This window comes from Amphiprion ocellaris, chromosome 3 (genome assembly GCF_022539595.1).
Source record: "Amphiprion ocellaris isolate individual 3 ecotype Okinawa chromosome 3, ASM2253959v1, whole genome shotgun sequence".
NCBI classification, from domain to species: Eukaryota; Metazoa; Chordata; class Actinopteri; family Pomacentridae; genus Amphiprion; species Amphiprion ocellaris.
Genome location: NC_072768.1, coordinates 40,819,079 through 40,833,124, shown reverse-complemented (window position 1 = coordinate 40,833,124; position 14,046 = coordinate 40,819,079). Strand labels below are relative to the sequence as shown.

The 14,046-nt window shown below is 42.0% G+C and overlaps 1 protein-coding gene across 3 annotated transcripts; it reads left to right on the top strand.

Moving 5' to 3' along the window:
* The first annotated feature begins 7,056 nt into the window (after window positions 1–7,056).
* Window positions 7,057–14,046, top strand: LOC111578294 (BTB/POZ domain-containing protein kctd15-like). 3 transcript variants are annotated; one of them, XR_002746979.3, is made up of 6 exons: window positions 7,057–7,698; window positions 10,016–10,135; window positions 10,945–11,089; window positions 12,222–12,524; window positions 12,903–13,128; window positions 14,019–14,046. XR_002746979.3 is itself a non-coding variant. In XM_023284964.3 (5 exons), the coding sequence occupies exons 1-5, from the start codon at window positions 7,349–7,351 to the stop codon at window positions 13,062–13,064; spliced, it is 1,080 nt and encodes a 359-aa protein (XP_023140732.1). In that variant the 5' UTR covers window positions 7,058–7,348; the 3' UTR covers window positions 13,065–14,046. The 3 variants fall into 3 exon arrangements, 2 of the variants coding, with proteins under 2 accessions (XP_023140732.1, XP_023140734.1); XM_023284964.3 differs by having other exon boundaries at window positions 7,058–7,698; window positions 12,903–14,046; XM_023284966.3 differs by having other exon boundaries at window positions 7,528–7,698; window positions 9,960–10,135; window positions 12,903–14,046.

The window sequence follows — 14,046 nt, the reverse complement described above, 5'->3', positions numbered from 1 at the left end:
CTAGACTCCTATGGACACCAACATCTAGACCCCTATGGACACCAACATCTAGACCTCTATGAATATCTAGACCTCTATGAACTCCAGGTTCTGGTTCCTACCAATGAGTCCACATCAGCATTTAGTCTAAACATCTAAAAACTGGAACCTTGTCTGGTCCAACTTTAACCCATCAGATTCTACTGATGTTAGAGCCTCAGCAGTTGGAGAAATGTGTACCAAAGACTGAATTTTAGTAGAAATATGGATCCATCCATAGATATACACTGACCAATGATCCATTCAGTGATTCTGATCTGATAAAACTGTTCTGTCTGTTCTCACCATGTCATGGATGTTGCTTGTATTTTGATACTGAACCTTTAAAATGGCTTCACAAGCTTTTTTTTTTTTTTTTTTTTTTTTTACAGTGAAAATCTAAAACTTTCCAGGACTGAAAACATGAACTTCTCCAAATTCAGTCAAAATATTACAGAACTTAGTTTTGGGTCCCAAATGACGGGTAAATAAACTGTGAGGAGGTTTTGGGATGAGGAAACATCTCTTCAGACTAACCAACAGACCTTCATTCTGCTGCCCTGGACATGATCTCAGGTAAACACTGGATGGAAATGTACTGATTCAGAGAACGTCAGCTGTTTACAGAAACCCACAGACATTTGCATGATTGGAAATGTTTCAGAAACAGGGAGACCACCTCCCCTCTATGCAAACATCCCTCAGTCTGCTTCAGGTGTGAAAGACGACCAAGACGTCCGTCATCTTCAGGTGAGTTTACCTTCACAGGACTGATTAGATGAAAGTCTGTTAATTAATAGTCTGACAGTCCATTTATATTAGATACGATCATAAAATAAAGCTTCCATCCTTCTATAAAGTCCATGTTTATCTTCAGTCTGAGTCTCCAGTGACTCCTAGAATCTGGATTTATGATGGAACCATTGAAACATGAATCTCTGTCACTAAAACAATCATGAACTTTGGTTCTTTCATAGATTTATGAACGTTCTACTAGAAATATGACTAAATCTGTTGGATCATAAATAAACAACAAATTTTAATATTTGGTTAAATTCATCCGTTTCCTCCTCAGTTTGGTTCTTCTGGTTTCAATCTTCTGGTTTATCGTTGACTCCTCTGGACTTTATGCCTACCGTCCGGCATGGAGGTGGCACTATCATTATACTATCAATTTAACTGACTCAAATCTGAGACAAAAAGACAACACATTTAGTGGAACTGCACCAGACTTGAACTTGTTTCTTCATCAGTCCTCAGGTTCTTGATGGGTCTAAGTCAGGACTTTGGGGAGACCAGTCTAGAACCTTCATTCCAACCTTCTGGAACCATTTCTTTACCACGTCTGATGTGTGTTTGGGCTCATTGTCTGGTTGAAACATCCAACTATGTCCAAGATCAACCTTCTGCTGATGGTTTTAGGTTCTCCTGAAGAACGTGGAGGTGATCCTCCTTCTTCATTATTCCATTTACTTTGTGCAAAGCTCCAGTTCCACAGAGCATGATACTGCCACCTCCATGCTTGATGGTAGGTTTGGTGTTCATGGGGTTAAAGGCCTCACCTTCAGTTTTTGTTCCATCTGACCACAGAATGTTCCTCCAGAAGGCCTTTTCTCTCCATGGGATCAGTATTGTCATTGTGTCATTTTGTTTGTGTTGTTTTTGTCTTGGATGAAGAATATTCAGCAGCTCAGTCAGTGTTGGTAACTCTACCAACTGTTTTCAGAAAACTAAATCATTTCCTGAAACGTAGCTGTGAAATGATGTTTCCATGAGATGGAAGTCCTTCAGAGATGTTGGTGTTGGTGTCTCTCTGCAGGACCAGGGGTCCGTTTCACGAAGCAGGTTCAACAAACTCTGAGTTTAACCCTGAACTCTGAGTTGATCTACTCTGAGATAGAAAACTCTGAGTTTCCCTCATTTCAGGGTTAACAAACTCAGAGTTTTCACTAAACCTGCTTCGTGAAACGGGCCCCTGGTGGACCTGCAGCAGCTGATGAAGATCGTGAGGTTTGGTCAAAAGCTCTGGAAGGAGTTTCATCTGAACCTGATGATTGTTTACTGCAGTAAAAGAACCACAACATAGTACCAGAATAAATGTTCTCACGTCTTTGATTATTTTAAAATCTGATCATCATCAAACCTGGAGTGTTCTAGTCAGCTGATGTTCTAACGTTCTAATGTTCTAGTCAGCTGATGTTCTAATGTTCTAGTCAGCTGATGTTCTAACGTTCTAATGTTCTAGTCAGCTGATGTTCTAATGTTCTAGTCAGCTGATGTTCTAACGTTCTAATTTTCTAGTCAGCTGATGTTCTAATGTTCTAGTCAGCTGATGTTCTAACGTTCTAATTTTCTAGTCAGCTGATGTTCTAAAGTTCTAATGTTCTAGTCAGCTGATGTTATAATGTTCTAGTCAGCTGATGTTCTAGTGTTCTACTCAGCTTATGTTCCAGTGTTCTAGTCGGCTGATGTTCTAATGTTCTAGTGTTCTAGTCAGCTGATGTTCTAACATTCTAGTCAGCTGATGTTCTAACACTCTAACGTTCTAGTCAGCTGATGTTCTAATGTTCCAGTCAGCTGATGTTCTAACGTTCTAATGTTCTAGTCAGCTGATGTTCTAATGTTCTAGTCAGCTGATGTTCTAACGTTCTAGTCAGCTGATGTTGTACCGTTGTAATGTTCTAGTCAGCTGATGTTCTAACGTTCTAGTGTTCTAGTCAACTGATGTTCTAGTGTTCTAGTCAGCTGATGTTGTAACGTTCTAATGTTCTAGTCAGCTGATGTTCTAGTGTTCTACTCAGCTGATGTTCCAGTGTTCTAGTCAGCTGATGTTCTAATGTTCTAGTGTTCTAGTCAGCTGATGTTCTAACGTTCTAGTCAGGTGATGTTCTAGTGTTCTACTCAGCTGATGTTCTAGTATTCTAGTTGGCTGATGTTCTAATGTTCTAGTGTTCTAGTCAGCTGATGTTCTAGTATTCTAGTCAGCTGATGTTCTAATGTTCAAGTCAGCTGATGTTCTAACGTTCTAAAGTTCTAGTCAGCTGATGTTCTAATGTTCTAGTGTTCTAGTCACTTAATGTTCTAGTGTTCTCGTCAGCTGATGTTCTAATGTTATAGTCACCTGATGTTCTAATATTCTAGTGTTCTCGTCAGCTGATGTTCTAATGTTCTAGTGTTCTAGTCAGCTGATGTTCTAGTGTTCTAGTCAGCTGATGTTCTAACGTTCTAATGTTCTAGTCAGCTGATGTTCTAATGTTCTAGTGTTCTAGTCACCTGATGTTCTAATGTTCTAGTTTTCTTGTCAGCTGATGTTCTGATGTTCTAGTCACCTGATGTTCTAATATTCTAGTGTTCTCGTCAGCTGATGTTCTAATTTTCTAGTGTTCTCATCAGCTGATGTTCTAGTGTTCTAGTCAGCTGATGTTCTAACATTCTAATGTTCTAGTCAGCTGATGTTCTAATGTTCTATTGTTCTAGTCAGTTGATGTTCTAATGTTCTAGTGTTCTAGTCAGTTGATGTTCTAATGTTCTAGTGTTCTAGTCACCTGATGTTCTAATGTTCTAGTGTTCTCGTCAGCTGATGTTCTAATGTTCTAGTGTTCTAGTCAGCTGATGCTCCAATGTGAACATTATTTGTGCTCTTCCTCCTCCTCCTTGCTGCAGCGTCTGTCCTGAGGCGTGTTTAGCAGATATTTAAATCTCTAAACTGTGAACACTAATTACAGCCACTGCAGGCTGGAGAAGATGGAGAGGAGATGGAGAGGAGATGGAGAGGAGATGAGGAGGAGATGGAGAGGAGATGGAGAGGAGATGAAGAGGAGATGAAGAGGAGATGGAGAGGAGATGAAGAGGAGATGGAGAGGAGATGAGGAGAAGATGGAGAGGAGATGAAGAGGAGATGGAGAGGAGATGAAGAGCCGATGGAGAGGAGATGAGGAGGAGATGGAGAGGAGATGGAGAGGAGATGAAGAGGAGATGTAGAGGAGATGAAGAGGAGATGGAGAGGAGATGAGGAGGCGATGGAGAGGAGATGAAGAGGAGATGGAGAGAAGATGGAGAGGAGATGGAGAGGAGATGGAGAGGAGATGAGGAGAAGATGGAGAGAAGATGGAGAGGAGATGGAGAGGAGATGAGGAGAAGATGGAGAGAAGATGGAGAGGAGATGGAGAGAAGATGGAGAGGAGATGGAGAGGAGATGGAGAGGAGATGAGGAGAAGATGGAGAGAAGATGGAGAGGAGATGGAGAGAAGATGGAGAGGAGATGGAGAGGAGATGGAGAGGAGATGAGGAGAAGATGGAGAGAAGATGGAGAGGAGATGGAGTGGAGATGGAGAGCAGATGGAGAGGAGATGGAGAGGAGATGGAGAGGAGATGAGGAGAAGATGGAGAGAAGATGGAGAGGAGATGGAGAGGAGATGAAGAGGAGATGGAGAGGAGATGGAGAGGAGATGAAGAGAAGATGGAGAGGAGATGGAGAGGAGATGGAGAGGAGATGGAGAGGAGATGAGGAGGAGATGGAGAGGAGATGAGGAGAAGATGGAGAGGAGATGGAGAGGAGCTGCAGCGCCTCCTGCTGGTTGGATCATTCACATGCAGTCTGAGGCAGCAGCTGGCTCTGCTCTCTGATTGGAGGAAGAGTCCTCCAATGAGCTGCTAATTACATAGACATCAGTTTCCCATCAGCCACTGCTTCATCAGGAAGGTCAGGATGTAGCATGTAGCAGCTAGTTCGCTTAGCTTAGCACAAAGACCAGGAATAGCTAGCTGCTAGCGGTGTGTCCAGAGGAGGCTGAGCTCAGCTCCAGTAGAACCGGAGTGAGAACAGTCCTGGCAGTACCCACCTAACCAGAACCTCATAGTAATCAGATTACTGCTCAGTAGAGTAACAGAGTATTTCCTCTGCTGAACAAGAAAAACAACAAAGACAAAAACTCTAGACTATATGACAAGATTAAAAGTTCAGCCTCAACATAGAACCTCAGAGAACCAGAGTCCAGCTGTGATTCCAGTCAGTCTGACTGATGAACATGGTTCTAAATGAGATGAGAACAGCAGAACCTTCTCAGTCCTGGACCTATGGACTGGGTCTATCTATGTCTGCATCATGGCTCCACATGGAAAAGAACTGAACAGAGGAAGAGAAACATCTGAGGAGTCATAGTACCACTAATCAGGAGGTCTAGAAGGAGTCATAGTACCATAGTACCAACATTTACACAAAAATCAACCAAAATCCAGTGAAATTCACTGGATATTTTTTTCTGAATGTTCCTAAAGAAAATATTAGAAATTTTACTGATATATATCGAATCACTTTCGATATTTTTTAGGATTTTTTTGGGAAGATTTTTGCAATTTTTTTGGAAAATATTTACAAGAATTTTCTTGCCAAATTTGGGGGATTTTTTTAACAAAAAATTTTTAGGGAATTATCGGAATTTTCTTCCTGAAGGCTTTGCAAATTTTCAGAAATTTGGGGAATTTTTTGCTGAATTTTTGGAATTTTTTCAGACAAGGAAACAATATTTTTTGGTGTCCGTAAATGAGGACAACAGGACGGTTAAGGTAGAAGTTTTATTTATTAATATTTTTATCAGTTTTCGCCCACAGATCGGAACCAGTGAGTTCTAGTGAATAACCAGAAACAGAAATGACCAGCAGCAGTTTAATCTGAGCTCTAATAAATAATAATAATAATAATAATAATAATAATAATAATAATAATAATAATAATAAATAATAATAATACATTTTATTTGTATAGCGCTTTTCAAAACACTCAGACACTTTCCATACAACATCAGCAAACATTAACTTAGAGCAGTGGTTCTCAAATTTTTTCTGTCGGGCCCCCCTTTGGAGGACAAAAAACTTTCGTGCCCCCTCAATAACTTTGTGTGTGCGTGTGTGTATATATATATATATATATATATATATATATATATATATATATATATATATATATATATATATATATATATATATATATATAGATATATATATATATATATAGATATATAGATATATATATAGATATATATATATAAAAAACTGTGAAAACATGAATATGCAGGGCTGTGTTATTTTATCTGATTCCATTTTGTTGTTTTTCACAGTAAAGATCAGGGGTGTCAAACTCATTTTAGTCCAGGGACCACATAAATCCAATCTGATCTCCAGTGGGCCCCACCAGTAAAATCACAGCATAATAACCTATAAATAACCACAACTCCAACTTTTCCCCTTTGTTTTAGTTCAAAAAAGTACATTCTGAAAATGTTCACATTTAATGAACTATCTTTTTACAAAATATTATGAACCTGAAATTTCTTAAGGAAAACAAGTTCAGTTTCAACAGTAGCCTATTATGCCTCAGTTCATCATTTACACATGCATTGTAACTGCCAGATAACAGTTTATCTACAAAAACACAAAACATTCAGTCACAGGTATCTGCAACTGAACAATCTAGTATTTTACTTCATGATCAGAACAACTTGTCACGTTCTAGAAATTATTTTAAATTTACAGCTTTACAAATTTACAGTTAATGTTGTTGTAATTTTTATCATAAATCGTCCCGCGGGCCGAAATGGACCGTCTGGTGGGCCGGTTTTGGCCCACAGGCCGTATGTTTGACATTGCTGGTAAAAATAATCGGAGGAGATGAGCCGAGTACGTGACGTGATCAAGTACGCTGGTGTTCCGACTGCACATTAACGATGCGTTCTCCCGTTCTCTGGAGTCTGTACTTCGGAGTCTGAACGGCCAGTGCATGTACCATAGATATATACAGAAGATCATTATTATTATTATTATTTATATCTATGGCATATACAGTCTATGGGGCCAGCACAATTTCAGTATTGTTGTACGCCGCGAAAAACAGGCCGACGTTAAAACAATAGTTCAGCTAATTAGTTCCGTGTTGAAGGACCTTTTCCTCCCAGTCGCCCGCGCCCCCCCTGACATGCCTCTGTGCCCCCCAGGGGGGCGCGCCCCACTATTTGAGAAACACTGACTTAGAGGAGCATCATAAAAACAAGTTCGTTATGTGTATTAAAAGCAGTTCAGAATAAAAATACAAAATAATAATAATAATAATAATAATCCTCAGAGAGATACTCGGGTACAGTCTGGAGCAAACGTACTCCGTTACTCTGCAGGATGGTTCCCGTTGACCCGCTGAGGACCGAACGCCGGCCGAGTCCCGGTTCTGGTGGCAGCAGAGCGGGGAGGCGGCTGCTCTGAGGACGGACATGAGGGCAGTAAAGCGGCTGTGATTCCGCCTCCCGGCGCTCCGCTCTTCCAGCGGTAATTGAAATGGCGCATGTGGCCGCAGGCGGCTCCTGAAGCCCGGAGCTCAGCGGCACCGAGGCCGGGGGTCGGACTCCACATCGTGCCGCGGTTCTGCTGCGGGTCGGAGGCTGGAGGATCCGCAGCTCTCCGCGGCTCACGGACGAGTCGGGGCGACAGAAGAGAACCAACCGCCGCCTGGAACCTAATCTGGCCCCGGGGGATCCGAGGGCCCCGGGCCCCCGCTCAGCCTCCGCCTCTCTGTCGATCCGCCTCAGACGCTCTTTCACCGCGGAGGAGAAGCAGCCGCGACCCGGAGATCAGCAGCGGGGGACCGAGCTCACATACGCCGCTTCCATGTCTTCTCTGTCGGTGTCCTCTCAGGTAAGAGTCCGGACAGGTGCGCCTTTGATGACGGTTTACAGTTTAAACCTGAAAACTCGATAATTCAAACAATCTCCGGGGCTCGACGAGCTTCGACGCTCCGGTCTGAACGTAGCGCCAAACTCCATTCAAAGAACGCCGGCTTTAACATTTTGCTGGCATCAGAAATAAACATAACATGGACATAAAAATTTGACATTTTCTGTAAATAAAACGACACAGTGCTAAATTCGGCAAACACCAAATTATTCAAAACAGCACATTTTTCAATAAAACCCCAACTTTTCCTGTTAGCCCACCTGTTCTGCCGTTTTTACCGACTAATGCATCGCTGCGGGCGGCCGGGACCGACCTCTGAGATTATTCCAGCTCATTGTGGTACTTTAGTGGCTCTTTGCTTCCCGAATTCACCAGAAGGTCGCTCTTTGTTGAGAAATCACGTTCAGACGGGATCAAACGGCTCGGCGTGTGTTGATTAGCAAGGACACGTAAAATGTTGACATTTCGTAATGGAATCTGGCGTGAGGCGTTTTCCAAGCGAGAGCAGCTTCTCCACTGGGATCAGTGGATCATTTTCAAGTGTTTAAGTTAAAATCAAACACGAAGAAATGAGAGAAGAGGAAATATGTAAAATATGTTAATGAATAGGGGATCAACAGAACAAATAGATCAATAGAACAAATAGATCAGTAGAACAAATAGATCAGTAGAACAAATAGATCAGTAGAACAAATCAGCTGCTGGTGTTAACAGAGACAGAGAGACAGACAGCTACAGACAGACAGACAGATAGAGACAGACAGCTCCAGACAGAGGGGCTGTGGCTGCCGGCGGTGCCCCAGGGCAGAGCTCCGTCTCCGGGCTGATCTGGTCTGAGGCCTCCTGTTCACCTTTTATGCTCCAGAGCCGCTGATCAGCCTCCAGCTGCTCTGAAGAACCAATCAGGAAACATATTCATGAAGCTGCTTCTGTTATCGCCACATAATAATAATAATAATAATAATAATAATAATAATAATAATAATAATAATAATAATAATAATAATAATAATAATAATAATAATAAGGTTTAACCAACAAAAAACAATTAAACATAAATTTCATATTTGACTGTACACTGAATATTTGGTAAACAGATGATCTCTAAAATAAAATTAAACAAAAGCTATAAACAATCGTTTTATATATATATATATATATATGTATGTATGTATGTATGTATATATATATATATATGTATGTATGTATGTATGTATGTATGTATGTATGTATGTATATATATATAAAGAACCACCAAATATAGAAAAAGTAGCAATAAAACTAAAGTAAAATAAAAGATAAATAATAATAATAATGATAATAATAATAATAATAATAATAATAATAAAAACATTGTATATTTATGAGAAAAAATAACATTTACATATATATCTATATCTATCTATCTATCTATCTATCTATCTATCTATCTATCTATCTATCTATCTATCTATCTATCTATCTATCCATATATATATATATATATATATATATATATATATATATATATATATATATATATATATATATATATATATATATATATATAAAATAGAAAACAATAGCCAAAGTTGTTTAAATCAATCCAACTGGACTTTAAGAAGGTTCCTTGAAGACGTTTCGCCTCTTGGATGAGAGGTGAAACGTCTTCAAGGAACCTTCTTAAAGTCCAGTTGGATTGATTTAAACAACTTTGGATAACCATGACCTGGATGAATGAGAAACTACACGAATAGAAAAAATAAAACATGTATTTTTGCAACAGTGGGTTTTACAGGGTTAATAAAAGGAGCTGAAGCTAACGAACAGTTTCACCGTCTGTTGGTTATTTTCTGGATCAATTGATCAATTAGTCGAATCAATCGATCGATCAGCTGTTTGGATTGGTGTTTCCTCAGATGTTCAGTTTACTGTCAGAGGACAGAAACCAGAAAATCTTCTCACTGAGAAGAACAGAAAATAAAAACCTGATGAGAACCGCTACAGTGGTTCTCTGGTTCTCTCCACTTGCAGATGAAACGGAACATCTGAGAACCTGTTCCTGGATCTTCATGGATCTTCATGGATCTCTGCAGCTTCAGGAACACATTAACTCTCATCTACAGCTAGTGACTGAAGGAACCTCTGCGCTGCTCAGCAGGGGGCGCTACAGGCTAGCTAGTCATTTAGCTTCAGTCCGCTTCATGTGTTCTGACCTGCTGTCACCTGTGGTTACCTGACAGGAGGGGCGGAGCTTGTCCAGGATGTCTGTGAGCCGCTCACCTGTCTCACCTGTCAGCCCTCAGGGAATCCCCTCACCTGCCCAGCTGACCAAGGCTAACGCCCCGGTGCACATCGACGTGGGAGGAACCATGTACACCAGCAGCCTGGCCACGCTCACCAAGTTCCCCGAGTCCAGGTGAGTTTCTGGTTAGGCTAATAGTAACAGCTAACATCCTCCTGGTTAGGCTAGCAGTAGCAGCTAACATCTTCCTGGTTAGGCTAACAGTAGCAGCTAACGTCTTCCTGTTTAGGCTAATAGTAACAGGTAACATTATTTTGTTAATGCTATCCTAACGACTAGCATTATCTTTTTTAGGCTAGCATAACATCTAATTAAACCTTCTTTAGGCTAACCTAGCGGCTGACATTATTTTGTTTAGGCTAACGTAGTGACGAATGAAACCTTGTTTAGGCTTACGTTATTGTATTGAAGTTAATGTAGCAGCTAAGATGACCTCATTTAGGTTAACACGGTGGCTAATCTTATCTTGTAAAGCTAATGTTAGCTTGTTCAGGCTAACATAGGGGCTAGGTCCCTGTCGGTTGTTTTCTGTGTTCTGGTCTCTGAAGTGAATCAATGATTGAACAGTTGGAGTTTATTATCTGATAACGAACTGATTCATGAATATTTAAATCTCAGTTAAACAGTAAAGAGACTCATTACATTCAGTAAACATCCGTATTGATGCTCTTTGTTTTGTTGTTTACATAAAACTGAATGAAGTCCAGCTGATCCAGTTTGATCTGAGCAGAAGATGGAGTGAGGAACTCCTCAGGTTCTTCTGGTCTGAAATAGAACCAGAAGAAAAATGAAACAGACCAGGAGAACCCAAAATAACCCATGAAAGAACGTAGCTTTAAAGCAGCCTTTTCGAGAAACGTTCACAGGATGGACCCTCAGCTGCTGTTTCCACATGTTCTCATGTTCTGATGTTCTGTCTCCAGGATCGGCCGACTGTTCAGCGGTTCTGAGCCCATCGTTCTGGACAGTCTGAAGCAGCACTACTTCATTGACAGAGACGGAGACATCTTCAGGTTCATCCTCAGCTTCCTGAGAACCTGCAAGCTGCTGCTGCCTGAAGACTTCCAGGTTGGTCTGCTGGAGAACCAGAGTAGAACCATCCATAGAACCAGGTTAGAACCATCCATAGAAACAGGTTAGAACCATCCTGGAGAACCAGGTTTGAATCCTCCTGGAGAACCAGGTTAGAACTATCTTGGAGAACCAGGTTAAAGACATCCAGGAGAACTGGGTTAGAACTATCCTAGAGAACCAGGTTACAACCCTCCTGGAGAACCAGAGTAGAACCATCCAGGAGAACCAGGTTAGAACCATCCTTGAGAACCAGGTTAGAACCATCCATAGAACCAGATTAGAACCATCCTGGAGAACCAGGTTAGAACCATCCTTGAGAACCAGGTTAGAACCATCCATAGAACCAGGTTAGAACCATCCTGGAGAACCGGAGTAGAACCATCCTGGAGAACCAGAGCAGTCATCCTGGAGAACCAGGTTAGAACCATCCTGAAGAACCAGGTTAGAACCATCCTGGAGAACCAGGTTAGAACCATCCATAGAACCAGGTTAGAACCATCCTGGAGAACCAGGTTAGAACTATCTTGGAGAACCAGGTTAAAGTCATCCAGGAGAACCAGGTTAGAACCCTCCTGGAGAACCAGAGTAGAACCGTCCATAGAACCAGGTTAGAACCCTCCAGGAGAACTTCAGAGCTTCAGGAGAACTGCAGGAGACCAGGATGGTTCCACAGATTCACAGAAACTGGATTTAATTTATTCTGTTAATGAATGACTGGAGGCGCTGTGTTTTCATAAATGAAGTGTGTGTGTGTCTCTTTTTTAAACATCTGCAGGAGGAGGAAGAGACGCAGCAGGAAGCTTCTGCCTGTTAGCTTCTGTTTGCTTCTATTAGCTTCTGTTAGCTACAATTAGCTTCTATTAGCGTCTGTTAGCTTCTATTAGCCACAGTTAGCTTCTGTTAGCTTCTATTAGTGTCTGTTAGTTTCTATTAGCTACAGTAAGCGTCTGTTAGCTTGTTTAGTGTTTGCAGCTACTTTACAGTGTTTCTACCTGCACATCAGAGTACTTCTACCCAATATCACTTCTTATAACTTCTCCCTGTGTATCTGAGTACTTTCATAGTAACTGAGTACTTCTACCCTGTGTATCCGAGTACCTCCATACTAACTGAGTACTTTCCTCAGGACTTCCCCCAGCTGTATGAGGAGGCCCGGTTCTACCAGCTCACCCCGATGGTCCGGGAGCTGGAGCGCTGGCAGGCGGAGCGGGAGGCGAGGCGGGCGGCGCCCTGCGAGGTTCTGGTGGTCCGGGTGAGTCCGGACCTGGGGGAGAGGATCGCTCTGAGCGGGGAGAAGGTTCTGATCGAGGAGGTCTTCCCCGAGACCGGAGACGTCATGTGCAACTCTGTGAACGCCGGCTGGAACCAGGACCCGACCCACGTGATCCGGTTTCCCCTCAACGGGTACTGCAGGCTCAACTCAGTACAGGTCAGTCTGAGAGTAGTACACCAGTACTGCAATACTGGGAAAAAATACTGTAATACTGGGCAAAAAGTACTGTAATATCAGGAAAAAGTACTGCAATACAAGGATAAAGTACTGCAATATGAGGCAAAAATACTGCAAGTTTATAGAAATCTGTGTAGAAAATCTCTGCTGGACCAACAGCCAATAGGATGCCTGACATGAGCAGCATCATCACAACATTTGGACCAATGAGGTTCTAGCAGTTGATCTCTAGGAGAAAAAATCTGGAAGAAAAACTGGAAGAACCGCATGGAACATTCAGCAATGACTCACTGAGAACAAACAGCTCACCTGTCCTCACCTGTCCTCCTGTCCTCACCTGTCCTCCTGTCCCTGCAGGTCCTGGAGCGTCTCTTCCAGAAGGGGTTCCTCATCAAGGCGTCCTGCGGCGGCGGCGTTGACTCGTCTCAGTTCAGTGAATACATTCTGAGTAGAGACCTGCAGCCCAGCAGGTCCCTCAGCAGGACCCCGATCCGGATCAAACAGGAACCTCTGGACTGAACACCTGGCCAGGTGACCACCAGGTGACCAGCTGCAGGTCTCGGGGGCTCAGTGTAAATCTCAGGTGCAGTGTGTAAATATTAGTGATCGTCTGTGAACAACTGTAAGGATCATTCCATGAAGAACCAACCAGAGCCTCCAGTGACCTCAGAACATCTGGTTCTTCATCTCCAGTAACTTAATCAATGATCACAATTCTACCTTCATACTGGGAATATCTCCAGAGTTCCAGGTCCTTGAAGTCCATAGAGGAGAACGTCCCCTGGAGAAAGTTCTAGAGTAGACCTACCGACAACTGGAGAAAGTTCTAGAGTAGACCTACCGACAACTGGAGAAAGTTCTAGAGTAGACCTACCGACAACTGGAGAAAGTTCTAAAGTAGACTTTAGAACTTTCTCCAGGGGACGTTCTCCTTTCTTGCTTCCAGTCTTTAAGTGTAGTCTCACTTTGAACATTGCACTCTAGAACTTTCGTCTACTTCTCGACTCAACTGTACAGTTGTTGGTATGTCTACTCTAGAACTTTCTCCAGGGGACGTTCTCCTTTCCTGCTTCCAGTCTTTAAGTTTAGTCTCACTTAGAACATTCCAGGTCCTTGAAGTCCATAGAGGTGGGTCCAGATTTATCACTTTTTAATGGACTTTTTCAGAATTTCATCAGTCCAGCTGATAGAACCATGACATTTAGGAGGAGAAACATCTGAGTTCTGGTAAAAACTGACCCGAAATCAGTTTAAATCCATCCAGGTGTCTCAGTCTGAACCCTGAACCTGGTTTCTGTTTATTTTCTACACCAGTATTATGGGATGTATCAGAACGTTCTAAAGCTGCTGTAGATGGAGAACCAGCTGGTTCTTCAGTGGATCTTCTCTGCAGTGACCCTCAGATCGTTTTTTAAATGTAATTTAATCTTTTGATAAATCTGTACATTGAATGTTTGTTTTTTTTTTTCACAGATCAGGTCTCAGTAAAAACTCCAAAAAG

Coding starts and splice junctions, on each gene's coding strand:
- LOC111578294 (XM_023284964.3), top strand. CDS start 7,349: ATGTGGCCGCAGGCGGCTCCTGAAGCCCGGAGCTCAGCGGCACCGAGG. Junction 10,136..10,944: donor ACCAAGTTCCCCGAGTCCAG/GTGAGTTTCTGG, acceptor TTCTGTCTCCAG/GATCGGCCGACTGTTCAGCG. Junction 12,525..12,902: donor GCAGGCTCAACTCAGTACAG/GTCAGTCTGAGA, acceptor CTGTCCCTGCAG/GTCCTGGAGCGTCTCTTCCA.